Below are 13,183 nucleotides of genomic sequence, written 5' to 3'. Positions count from 1 at the left end.
GAAAATTCAATGCTTAAATAGTAGTTGTAAAGAGACTTATTTCATCTTCAGCTCCTAATATAGAGAGTGACTAGCAAAGGTTCTCTCTAACTCTGTTCTACAGCCCAGAGGAAATGAGGTCAAAACACGTAAACTGAACTTCAGTCTCCTGGATAAATTTAGGAAACTTGTCCAGGGGAGCACCCTACTTTCTTGATTCTGGGGTTCCTCCATGTTTGCAAGGAACCAGTACAACCAACAAACAGCTAAATTACTCTCAGGGACATATCTGAAAATGGTACATCTGTGTTTTAGAATGCATAGCTTGTAGGCAACTCTCCATCAAAAATCAGTGACTGATGAAGTGGAATTCACAAAAACCTGAACTAAACTCATGAGTTTTCTTAGGCAAAATAGAGTCTGCAATCAAGAACTCTATTTCTTGCTCTGATTGGTTTGAGTCTACTGTACCAGGATGCTAAAACAGACTACAAGAAAAATGTACTGTAAAAATTATAATAACTACTATAAGCATACCTGTGTCTCAGTTCTGTGGAATTCAAAAATGCAAATATTTATTCATGCAGTTGCATTCACTGCTTAAGATCAATAGCCAAAAATAAACATACAGAGAGAAACAGAGAGACAAAACTGGCTGTGAAGAATTTAATTTTCTAACATTCAGACTCTTCTGATGTTAAGTCATCATGTGCCTTTCATGGACAGAATTTCTGTCTCTCATCTCGATCATGCTGACAAGTGCCTCGCGGGTATCTGCCTCTACTTACTAACATTCAGTGTATAACCCAGTACCAGGAATATGAGAAAGACCTAGTGGGAAATGTTATCTTCCCACCAGAAGTGCACTTTTGCTCTGTGTATACACGTTCCCTATTTAAGCCTTCATTTAGCAATCCAGGCAAAAATACTTCTCGATCCCCACATAAAGTGCCCCTGGGAATTGTCACTGGAAGAGTACCACTTTAGATCTGTCATAGAGAGACATTTTATTGCCTGAAGGATGCTATCTTAACCCAAGGTCTAAAATATAAATGAACTGCAATTCAGATGACTTGAGATCTAGCAGAAAGACAGAAGGGTGGAAAGCTTCCCAGAGATTCCACAGGGAGAAGTCTGATTTATTTAATACAGATAAATATGACAAAAAGATGTTCATATTCCAAGTTCTAATAAGTTTATGCTTGACAGGAGGAACTGAAGGAAGTCTTGAGTAGCAGCTAATACAAGATGTGAACTAATAGAGTTGGAACAGGAAAAAAAGGAGCTGCAAGCAGATAAATTCGAGTTAAAGGAAGGAGATTTTCGACACTGAAAATTTTTCTGTTAAGATATTATGGTCCGAGGGAGATTATGTCCTTTTTTAATGACTTATCATTTGTATTGTGTGGTAAAATCCAAGGGAGCTTCATAGATCCTCTAGTATTTAAGTTGAGCAGAGAATGTTTAAATATGAAAGGTCAAAGCTGGCTATGAAAAGACAAGTGAGAAAGTAAACAAAGCATAAATCAAAATTATTTTCGAATCTGCCACCATGGAAACTTCACCTTTTCTCCAGAGGCAGAGAAGTTCTATTCTATATTCAAACAGGAATTTGGAGGTTGCTTTAAAAAAAACATTGTAAAGCAATTAGATGATTCCTCATGAGTATTTTTTTGAATGTTACTATTGTTTCTTTGAGCAAAGCAATACTCTATGTGTTTGTTAATGAGTTACCAATTTTTTCCCATGTTGAAAGCCTCAGAAAAGTTTGGTTTCATTAGGAAGGTATTTGGGTTAAGTTGCTGAAGGAGGTAGATAAAACTAAGTGGAAGAAAAGGAGGCGATTGGGACACAGGCTGTGGCTTAACCCTGCTCTGAACAGCATTTGCATGTGGCTTTGGGAAAAGTTTCATAAAAGTTTTTATAGCTAAGAGGGATTTAGGAGTAGGACATTTTACAGTTGCTGGTTTTTCTGTGCTCAAGAAAGAAGACACTAGCTTGTTAAAGCTTTTAAATAAATACAACTTCAACAGCAACTTATTCTTCCAAGATCACAAATATTAAGTAGGTTCTTAGGGTAAACAGGTAGTTTATATTAAACTAAATTACTTTTAAACTGTAGCAGAATATCACAATCCTTTAGTATGCAAAACTATATTGGAAATATTCTTCTAAAAAGTCCTAAAAGCAAGAACACTTCTTTCTTCCATCTTCTCAGCCTGGCATTGTTTCCATCAATCCCTTGGGTAAATCCAACAAGTTCTAGGGAGTTTGTGTGAATCTCATAGTGACAAAAGCAGAATTTAGTCAAAACCATATGGAGCAGTAAAGATAAATCTCTTGACAGTTTTCTGAGATTCTCTCCTATTATTAATCCCTATTCTGGGACATATACAATTGTGAAGATATTAATCACAGTTTACTCTGCAGAGAAAAAGTCAATAACATGTTTAACTCTTGATTTATACACAAGCTTTAAGTATTTCACCTGTGTAATTCTGCACAGTCAGTAGCTTATTTTTCTAATTAAAACTTTATTTCAGGTCTCAGTGGACCTGATTTTCTGCTTACTAACAGCAAGTTTATTAACATAACTCTCATCAATCAAATGGCAGTAGTGTCTTAATGAGAGTAATGTAGGAAAAAATAAAATCAAAGTTGTTGACTTTGTAAAACAGTTTTGCCAGTCTGTTCACAGGTAAACAGTGCTTACTGAATGCTTAACAGAATGCTGGGCAGGGTAGGGTAGGGAAGGAATTTTTTACTGTTTAGAGACCTGTTTTGAAGGTCCAATTGGCAAGACTATGAAAAAAAAAGGAAATAATTTGCTCAGTAAGCAAAATCAGACAGTAATTCTAACTACAAGGACTAATCTCTTTTGTCCCTTTCATATGTACTACAAACTGAAGGCTCAACTGCACATTAACATAAAATATTCTGTTTCACTCAGTATTTTGTTAGGGACATCAGAGTGTACATCTTACTGACGTAAAAAATTTACTACTGTTTTCTGCCTTCTCTTTATTGTCTCTACCATTCACCTGTCTGAAGTCCAGGACAGGGCATGTACTAGTTGTTTGGTCACTGTTAAAAAAGTTACAGACAGGTCAAATAAAATCTGAGATTCTGGTTTGCCAGTTCAGCACAAGTCCGTTGCTTTTCATTTGTAACACAGAATTCAGACATATTAGACTATAAGATATGTAATAATCTCTGATTTGTTTCAGCACATATAAAATGAATACCAAATTTTCATAATACGGATAGATTTAACTACTTTAATCAAATGTATAGAACTGAGGTTGTGGTTTGAAAGTAACTGAAGGCACAAACAGAGCACAAGTTAAACAGTATCTAGTATCATTAAAGAAGAAAATAAAATGGATGTTGGAAAAAAAAAGAAGTGATCTATAGAAAGTTATCTAGACATTGCTAATGCTAACATCAACTACCTGTGGCATTTTAAAAGCAGTAACAATAGAATAAGAGAGGGAACTAAGGCATGACAGACAGGAATATCTCATACTTAGGCTAAAGATAATTTTGACCTCCAAACAATAAGTGCAGAAGCTTCAGATACACAAAACCATTTTCATAATTTTAACAGTATAATTTTTATATTACATAGTCCAAGAATAAAGTACTGAGATGACTTATCCTGTCAATAAAGATGAAAAAGATTGATCAGGAAACAGAGAATTTAATGAAAAATTAAATACAGTGAAATCTTCAGGAGGCAGGATGTGCAGTTAAATAAATGAAGGAACAATTAAGTGTCTATTGGAAGACCAAAGGAGAACATTCAATAGGACATAAGCACTCTTGCTGTGATCTGCTAGCACTGTGAAAAAATGATCCCTGACAAATACAGAACAGACAGCAGGGAAGGATCTATAGGAGACAAAGAAAACTGCTAAGAACAGACTATCTGATGGCAACTCTCAATTTCTGTGATTTTAAATGCAAAGCAATGTCTGCTTCATGATTCCAGTGAATCACTTACAATTGATCCAAATGTTTTCCCACAGCATTCTATGTAACTTGTCTTAATCACTGTATTTACACAGAAGTATATCTTCTTTTTTAATCTAACAACTGTTTCATATTCTTAGATCTCTTACTCAGCAAAACATACAATAAAGGATTTAATGCAGTTGCAATATAAATTTTAAATTTTGTAAAATGATTGTTTTAAGTTTTAGGTACATGATGCTTTTAAACAACACCAACAAAAATGATACCAAACTTAAAAAAAAAAAACACCTCACACTTACCTGATGAGATATCTATCCGGTTCTTCTTCACTTGGGTGACATTGATGTGGACACTGACTTTGCCTTCGTTTATATCAATTTCAACATTTCCCAGGTCATCCGCAAAGTTACTGAAGACAAGAAGTCCATTTGGATTCCAGGTTCGGAAAAGGAAGCTGACCGAAAACAGATCCTGGCTTGGACGACCAGGAACCTCAAGGTAACTGGTGGCATTGAAAAAGACAGGCACTGTATGTGGCTCCACACAAGAAAAACTTAAATTTCCCTAGATAAAACACAAAGAAAGAAGCAAAAATATAAGCAAAATTGTAAGATTACACTAAATTCATAGTACCTTAGAAAAGTATTCCAGATTTTTTCAGCCTAGAGACTACTATAATCAATGCAGATTGCATATAAAGATGTGCTATTAATATTATTGTTATTGTTACTATTATAATGTTGTTGCTGATTTTCTGTTTTTTCTAGCAGTGGCCCTATTATATTTTGTACTGTACATATGCAAAATAAAAGGTAGACTTTGGCCTGAAGAGTTGTAATCTAAGACTGGAATGAAAACTTTAATGTTTCCACTTCAAAGACAAATAAATGAATCACAGATAAACTTGGGTTGTCCATGGTCATCATAGAAACTTATAACAGGACAGCAATTATAAAAATAAGTCCAGACTGTCTGTAACCCTTGGTTATCATTCTCAGTGTAATGTCACCCTCAATTAGAAACAACTTCTGTTACATAGTTAAGGCAGTGCTGTGTAGACTGAGAAGGCAACAGCATTTTTTAAGAGATGACATCTCATGGTTCAGTCACAGATACCAATTAAGAGGTGCTCAGAGAGCATTCTGTTAGACATTTTGAGTTTCTTTTGCTGCCTTGTTACCGAGAGGAACTAACAATTTCCTTGTTACAAGAAGGCTTTTGTACTCAATTGATAGTCTTCTGTCATGCTGATGTTTTGGATACTTGCATGTATAACACCTATTAATGTTAATGGCACTGAATGGATTCAAATCCTTTTTCACATCAGTGAATGCATTTCACATGGACAGCCTAGCTGCATAAAAAGTTTCTTGAAGAAGTAACACATAATTCTAATTTCTTTGATAGTTAGCATTTTCCCTACTGAGCTATTCAGATTAATATGAACTGGATTATTGATTCCTTCTATGATTGGAGTTCACAAGATGACTCCTCTTTTAAGTACAGTCCATCTTATATAGATTGCTCACTAGTTCTAGGTCAAGAGTTCAAATTAATCTGCAGCTTGTCTCTATAATAGCCTCCCCATTTTTCAAAGAGAATGAGATCCTCTTCTGTAGATTCAGAGTGACTCGCTGAATAGTTCTCTGGACAATGACATCTGGAAGTCAAATATATACTGTGCATTAATATTGAAACTGTTGGTCTTATCAGAGAACTTATCAAAATACATTGATAGGGAAAAGGTAAAAATAACTGATTTTGTGTAGTTTGAGCCTTGTATCATAATCTTTAATCTGTACGGCAAATTAGATTCGTGTTTACTTCTTATAAATCAATTTTGCTTATCCAAATTCAAATATTATCCCTTGTGTAAATACTACTGGGTCTTAAAACTTTTCCCAATTAATAAACCTACTGGCCAAATAGGCAGTTCCCAAAAGAGAAGCAATGAGTTTATTAAGACTATGCTGCCTGCTAAATCAGGATGGTTCATAAAGTACAGACAATGTGCTGTATGCTAATGTTTTTTGTGTTATTTCTGCATTTTTCTTAAAATAGCTTATTACATATTTTTGAACTTAACACGATGTTTGGTTAATATAAATAATTTAAATAAAACACTCAGCTTAAATTTGCATATTATTCCACTCAATAGTACATGGCATAGGAGAGGCAGAATTGGGTGAAGCATAGACCTACTGAATATAAGGATGGAGCATAACAAATATGATTCCCCTCTGCATTTTTCAGTTACAGACTTTAAAACTGGAGAGACTGTTCTGTGGAAACTAAATACAATTAGCACTCACATTGTTTGCCCTTAATATACCTCTAGGTAGGAAAATCTGATAAAATGACTAAATTCCTACACTCAAATTTCTCCGTACTACTTATTGTTAACCGCATATCCTAGTCTTTTCTCAGTATTGGTACAAGGGTCAATATTATTCATTTATGCAAGGTAATGAAAGTCCTAGAAAGCTTGTTATATTTTACTAAAAAACATGGAAAAGATGGACTGGAAGATAGTTTACTAGCATGTTCCCTGTTTCTGTTTTAGTCCTGAGTCGAGTTGCATACAGACGTTAGCATCTACTGCGTAGTCAGCCACTGCCAACTCTTGTTTACAACTTGATTCAGGAGAAAAGCAGATACCTGATATTCTCTGTCTCAGCTGGCCTTTTCTCCGTTACTCTCTTCTGACTCATTGGTGAGAACAAATCAGGCTCCACCAAGAAGAACAATAACTGCTCAAGACCATCCCTTTGTCTTGGTCTTCCTTAAGAGCTGTTGCCATTTTAAACATAACAAAAGACTCACAAACTTTTTACCCCTTATTATTACCCTCTAAATCTAAAACAAATATATTACTGAAGTCAGTGTTTGACTGCATTTTAGATTTAAAATACTTTTAATTTGTCTTTTCACTCTTACTCTTCAATAAATTTAAAAGATGCATGGAGGTGTTTCTTTACTCGTAATACACATGTATATGAGACATAATTATTTAATTTAATTTTTTTTCAGAGACAAATGATCATCATCTCTGATTTTCTGGGCCTCCTCATTTTGTAAAATTAACTTGTCAAGTCTAGTTCACTGTGTGACTTCTGAAATTCAAATATCTTCATCTAAGAATATTATTTTCTTCTGTCTCACACGTCTTTAAAATCCTTCTTTCCTCTGAATTTTTCCCTCCCTTATGATATTCTCATCACCACACAGCTTACTTTGTTTGTGTTCACCCTCATTACACTTTTTTATGTCTTGGCCCTCTTTGGGACAGGGTGTGACTACTGTTATGAGTTTGTATATCTCCTACAATGCAGCTTTGATCCCTGTTGGATTGCTTAAGTACCACTATCATAATAATGCTTAGCAACAACAGCAGTTTCAAACAAGTCTTTTTTTGCATGCTAAATCAGGCTAAAAACTAGGAGGGAAAAAGGTTTTGTAAAAATCATAAAAATTCATCTTGATTTAGAGTAAAATTGATTTTACTTTTGAAGGGCTGAAGCAATTAATGTAATTCTACTGAAAACAAAGGTCACTTCTATTTTTATAGCCATTCTCAGAATTGGAAATCAACAGAATCATCAAATTAAACTATCATTCCATAACCTCTTGATGTAGCACTAATATTGTCAAGGGTTTTTTTGAGGATTTTACTTTCATATTACGGGCAACGGAATTTTAAAAGCAAAGAAACAAATAAAAACAAGAATGATGATTTTTCAGAGACTTTACAGGTCTGCTAGTTGTGGCTAGGATTTTAAAGGATAGGATTTGCAATACAGAAACCTCTTAAGTAGCACTTCTGCTCAGAAAGATTATGTCCCGCTACCTTGTAATGGGTTCGACCGTGCAAAATGCAAAGACTGTATACAAAGATCTTTTCCTAAATCAGGCATCAATCTTTGAAATCATGGTTACAATACAGCTGAAAATACCCTGCAGGAAGTAAAGCACAGGCAATTTTGAAGAAAAAAAATCCAAAAAAGTCATCAGAGATACAGGAGTTCATGAGAATGGGTCAAAAAAATTCTAAAACTGGAGTCTTACTGCATGGCATAAATATCATGCTCTTTGCCTTTGACAACACTGAAGAAATTCATATACAGAAACTGTTCTAGATATCAGGCTCTATTACTGAGTTTGTATTGGCAAACAACACACATTCAAGATTATTCTGGACCATTTAGCCCTAGCGTTTATAGAATCAGATGGAACTTCAGTTTTACTATCCAAGGAGCAATTAAATGTTAGTCAATCCTTTACATGACATCATCGCTGTGTTTGTATAACTATTTATTACATTAAGAGAAAAACAGTAGTGGAAACCTGCATATTTTTAGCAGGACTTAGTGAAGGCTGTAAGGTTGTACTGAAGAAAGCCTTGAAAAGTTATTCAAACCATCTCAAACTCATGGCAATAATACATTTATTTCTTACCCATATTGCCTTATATGCCAGCAAGCAGTTTCAGGAACAGAGTTTTAAAGCCTTAAAACCACAATAATTAAAGTACATTCTTTCTTAATCACCCTGCCCGTAAAGCCAGAAGTCTGAACATGAAAGCAACTATGAACACTTAAGCAAGATCAAAAATAGAATAAAATGCTAATAATAAGTTCTGCAATGTTAATAAGTAAAACAATGATTTTCAAGTCTAATACCCTGAGGCTTTTCAGACCTACCAGAAAAGCCTGTAGAAGCATTCCCTTACAAAGACTTTGCACTCCAGTAATCCAGCTAACTCAGAAGGAATGGAATATACCAGGATTAAAAGCCACAAGAAAGCTGCAATGAATTTAATAATAGATCTTGTCTGCACTGGTTTTGGACTACTATAATTTGAGAGGAAAAGAAAGAAGTACTTACTGGTTCAGTTGATATTCTTTTAAAAAGTAGTTATCTGATGCTAATTTTGGAAATATGAAACAAGACCCCAGAAGTAAAATGCTCAGATGTGATAATGATGAGGATGATAATAATAATAACAACAACAATAATTCACAAATGTACATACAATAAGATCTTTGGGTTTGTGGTAAAATTTGTTTTGTGTTCTATATTATTCCAGTATACCACAAGTATACCACAAGGATATCAGCTACACACACTCATAAACCTTCTACTATTCTTTAGAAGGAGAAGCAGAGGTGCAGATGACCATTAAATTATGCTCTTACCACATTCGAGGGTTCCAATTTCTTCCTCTTGGCAAGGTCAGTGATATTATTGCCATTGTAGTTGATGCTCTCCATGCAGCCTTTGAAATTTTTTCTGCTGTTAGAACTTGGCTTCCCAGAAAAAGGCATGCCTCCAAAGGTTATCTATGAATGAAATAGAAAATGGCATATAGTTACTAGAAGGCAAAGACTTTTCAATCCATTTACTGTAGATGCATTTGTTTTCTTTGCATACTCAAACGTGGAAAATGAGAGAGCTGGTTACACTGTTAGAAGAAAAAGGGTGTATTAGATAAGCACTGCAAAAGCCTAAAAATATCTGTAATGAATTTGTGATTGCAAATATTTATGGTAGGAAATCCCAAGTATTATTACAATTGTCCAAATTGTGAACAGACATACATCACGGTTGTTCATATATGAACTACTCTTCTGATTGCTACCAGACAATATACATTTCAAACAAAGAAATTGGCATAAATGTCCATCCCAGTATTTTTTCTAAACAAAAGTAGACATGAAATTAGCCAGATAATCTGATTCAAATGATTAATTTAGCTCTAACCATGTGCCAGAGCTCAGACTACAGCACAGCAATGGTGGGCTCCAATACAGTACATTATTTTCCCTTAATTCTTATATATCTGCTTCATCTAGAAGAATTTACAGAATCACATAAAGATGTTATCCTCTGTTAGACAGAAGGATCTTCTACTATGGAGAACATGCTTTTATGATGCAGTTATAGTCAATGAGGAGTTACCACATGATTTAGCAGGCCAAATCAGCTACATAAAGATGAAGACAACCACTCAAAGACTTGGATGAGACAAAATAGAAGAGAAAGAATTTTATAGAAAAGAAGAAAAATAGCAAAAAACACATACCATGACAGTGAGTTAAGAGCAACTTACAGGATTATTTTTTTGACTTTGAAAATGCAATCAGAACTAATGTTTATTCCTCTTTTGTGTCAACTTTTCTGAAAGAGATTAACCTAGAAACTATTTTGTCTGTGAGAAGTTGTTTTGATTCTTTCAGGTTAATCCACTGTTAATCACAAAGGCAACACACATAAATTTATTCTGATGACTGACTCCAAAACCAGTGAGATAATTGAGAAGAAAGAAAGGAGAAGAGGTTAAGGCTCTTGAGTTTATATGAACCACAGAAACATATACGCACACACTCAAATAAATTCCTTTAACACAAGGGGATCCATGTATACAGAGAATGAAATGTACCTTTGAGAACTGCCAGTGAGGTCTCTCAAGGTCAGAGAGTATGGGAAGGTGACTTAACTGAATTCTACTGTTACTATGGATAAATTTATTGTATGGAATATATTTGTTATGTAAACATGCTCCATGTATATGTGTATATATATGTGTGTGCATATATCTGTATATATACACACACATATATATGCAAAAAATTGCCCAAATCTGGTATATTGCATTCAGCCTAACATTTTCTGTAGCTCACTCACTTGAATGTCTATTTATGTGAGTTTTCAGTAGCTCAATTCAAATCTCCAGTGCTCAGTAAGTAATAGAGGTACAAGCACATTTGCTCATTATTTTCTCATTATAACTGCTAGAAAAGAATGTATCTGTAAAGATTTGTTGGAATATAAGTAAATATTTGAATCAGTAGCACAATCATAAGTAACTTTCTCAAACATTCATATGTTCTTGATCAAAAGATTGTCTGTAAAAATTTCAGTACAGAAGTTAAATCAAACTTTTTTCTGTTACATCATTTTGATTCCTTCTCACTGCTTAATAAGTTGTAAGAGTAGAAATTACATATTTGGCTAGGCCAACCACATTAATTATCATTAGAAAGCAAAGAGTGCAAGTTAATATTATACAAAGTTTGCAATAACCAACATGCTGAACTTCATGTAACAATTTTGAGCAACTGAACAAGTTCATAATTGTAGAAGCCAGAGTGTAATCAAACAACAAATCCACATTTAATTATTACCCAGAGTTGTGTGCTTTAACCTGGATGATTAAATAAGTTTTCTTACAACTTTCCTAGCTCTTTATTACTTCTTTATAAAAAGAAGTTACTGATGCCATATTCATGGAAATACAAGGAAGCGTCTACCTAAGATAAGACAGATCAAGATCCATATTAGTAAAAAGTTCTAATCTGCTTCATTTACTTAAAGTAAATATTGTCACCACAGAATAATGCTTTCAGATTCAAGTGCAAAATTATCACCTGAGTGCAATAACAGATTGTACCATACTTTTTAAAAATCTACTTTCTTGTTAGAGCAGCTGCTTTCAGAGATTTTAAAAGTCATATATGCTTAGCTTGTTGAATAGCACAGATCTCACACTTTAAAAAAAAAGGCCTAGGATTACTGTTACTCCAGATGGGATTTGGTAGGCTAATGAACAGAAACATAATTTACACTTAGAAGAGAACACCATTGGAAAGAAAATTTCAGGAAATGTAAGGGAAGAAATACTTAAAACAGAGGTACAAAAAAAGTACCAAAACATCTTAAATTGTGTTAGTTTTTTTTTCTTATTGGACTTATGTTTATAAAACCAATTTGAATGAAAATAAAGAAGTTTCACTATCTACCTCATAATCCAGGTCCAGGTAATCAAATTCTCCATTGGTTCTGAAGTGCTGCATGTGTCTGTCCAGGGTGAGATTGATGTTTCTCCCGTGGCGCTCTATGACGATGGAGTGCCAGTGGTGATCATCCAAGAGGCTGCCTGTCATCACAGATGTGTGACCATAAATGGACCCAAGCTGGTTGCTGCCTGAGAACAGAAACAATAGCAATTCTCACCTCATACCAGTTAGACAAACATTTTCCCCTTGCTCTGTCAATATTTCACATGATATACAATAAACTGGATATACAGATATACAATAAACTGGAGAAAGTCACTTTGCTATGAAGTTGAGTTCTGCCCAGTGGTGAGTTGCTGCCATAAATACAAATAACCAGACCAAATACAGCAAGTATCTGATCATTGCGTTGTATAAATATATATGAATTTATAATAGTAGTTATTTGGAGGCAAATCAGAGAAGCAATATCAACTTCTAGCTGTAAAGTTGTTTTCAACTATGGGGTTCCTGTGTTTTAAATCCTACACTACAGAAATGAAAAGCTGTTACCTCTGGGCCATGTCCTGAGCTGCATTGGAACTGTACTGATTTATGACTATTGAGGAGGACATGGAGTCTGATAAGTCTTTGGCAACAACAAGCCTTTTCACTCTGAGTTCTATGCTTTGTGGCCTCTGCCAGTACAGTATACCAGCAAGCAGACAGGAAAAGGCTCAATGCAGACTGAGCTAACAGCTGCAAAAAACATCTTCTGCTAATACAGCTTATTTCAATCTCTCCTCCTGCAGCAATCTCCCTATTCTGGAAGTCAAACTACCAGCAAGAGTACAGTTTTGCTTTCCAGGGGGGGTTGCCAGTGCAGCTGTGCTAGTCAGAGATCACATCTCGTTGCCATCTGACTGACACAGCTAAGCCAGCAAAGGTTGATAGCATGGATCTCAACTGAAGCAGCAAATGACTAATTCAGCAGTAAGTCTAAAAAATTGCTGCACTACCCAATAACTCAGTGCAATCTTCCATGTTCTGAATGCATGAGGACCTAAAGCATTTCTGAGACTGTGAATTTCTTACCACCAAGTATACTTGCAACTCAGACATTAAGGTTTGTGCATGTTGATAAACGTTCTGGCAAATCACACTGCCATGGCTTAAGACATTACTTGCCTACAAATGACCATATGGCCTTTATGCTGAAGGCCACTGATCCTGTTGGTTAAAAGATAAAATAAAATTTCATGCATGTTGTTGAGCCTCAGTTTCTTCAATGCAAAGTCAAATCCAGTGCAAAGCGAAACCTAAATCCACCTCTGTCTCCTCATCCTTCCCCTGCGCCCTGATTTTTGAAACTAAGTCACTGGATCTCACCAGCCAAGATGAACATCCTTTTTTACTGTCTCTGGTGCAAAGACAATACTCTCAGGCAGAGGAAG

The 13,183-nt window shown here is 34.9% G+C and overlaps 1 protein-coding gene across 1 annotated transcript in view; it reads right to left on the bottom strand.

Annotated features, from left to right (window-relative positions):
• CNTNAP2 (contactin associated protein like 2) overlaps window positions 1–13,183 on the bottom strand; it is a 1,004,683-nt gene that overhangs the window by 512,160 nt on the left and 479,340 nt on the right. The window contains exons 6-8 of the mRNA XM_018075661.2: window positions 11,754–11,938; window positions 9,150–9,293; window positions 4,254–4,518 (exon numbers count right to left, since the gene is read on the bottom strand). Coding sequence (XP_017931150.2) covers window positions 4,254–4,518; window positions 9,150–9,293; window positions 11,754–11,938 — 594 coding nt within the window. The remainder of the gene's footprint in view (window positions 1–4,253; window positions 4,519–9,149; window positions 9,294–11,753; window positions 11,939–13,183) is intronic.

Source organism: Manacus vitellinus, unplaced genomic scaffold (assembly GCF_001715985.3).
Source record: "Manacus vitellinus isolate BGI_N305 unplaced genomic scaffold, ASM171598v3 scaffold_3_pilon, whole genome shotgun sequence".
NCBI lineage: Eukaryota > Metazoa > Chordata > Aves > Passeriformes > Pipridae > Manacus > Manacus vitellinus.
This window is presented reverse-complemented; position numbering and strand designations above follow the sequence as displayed.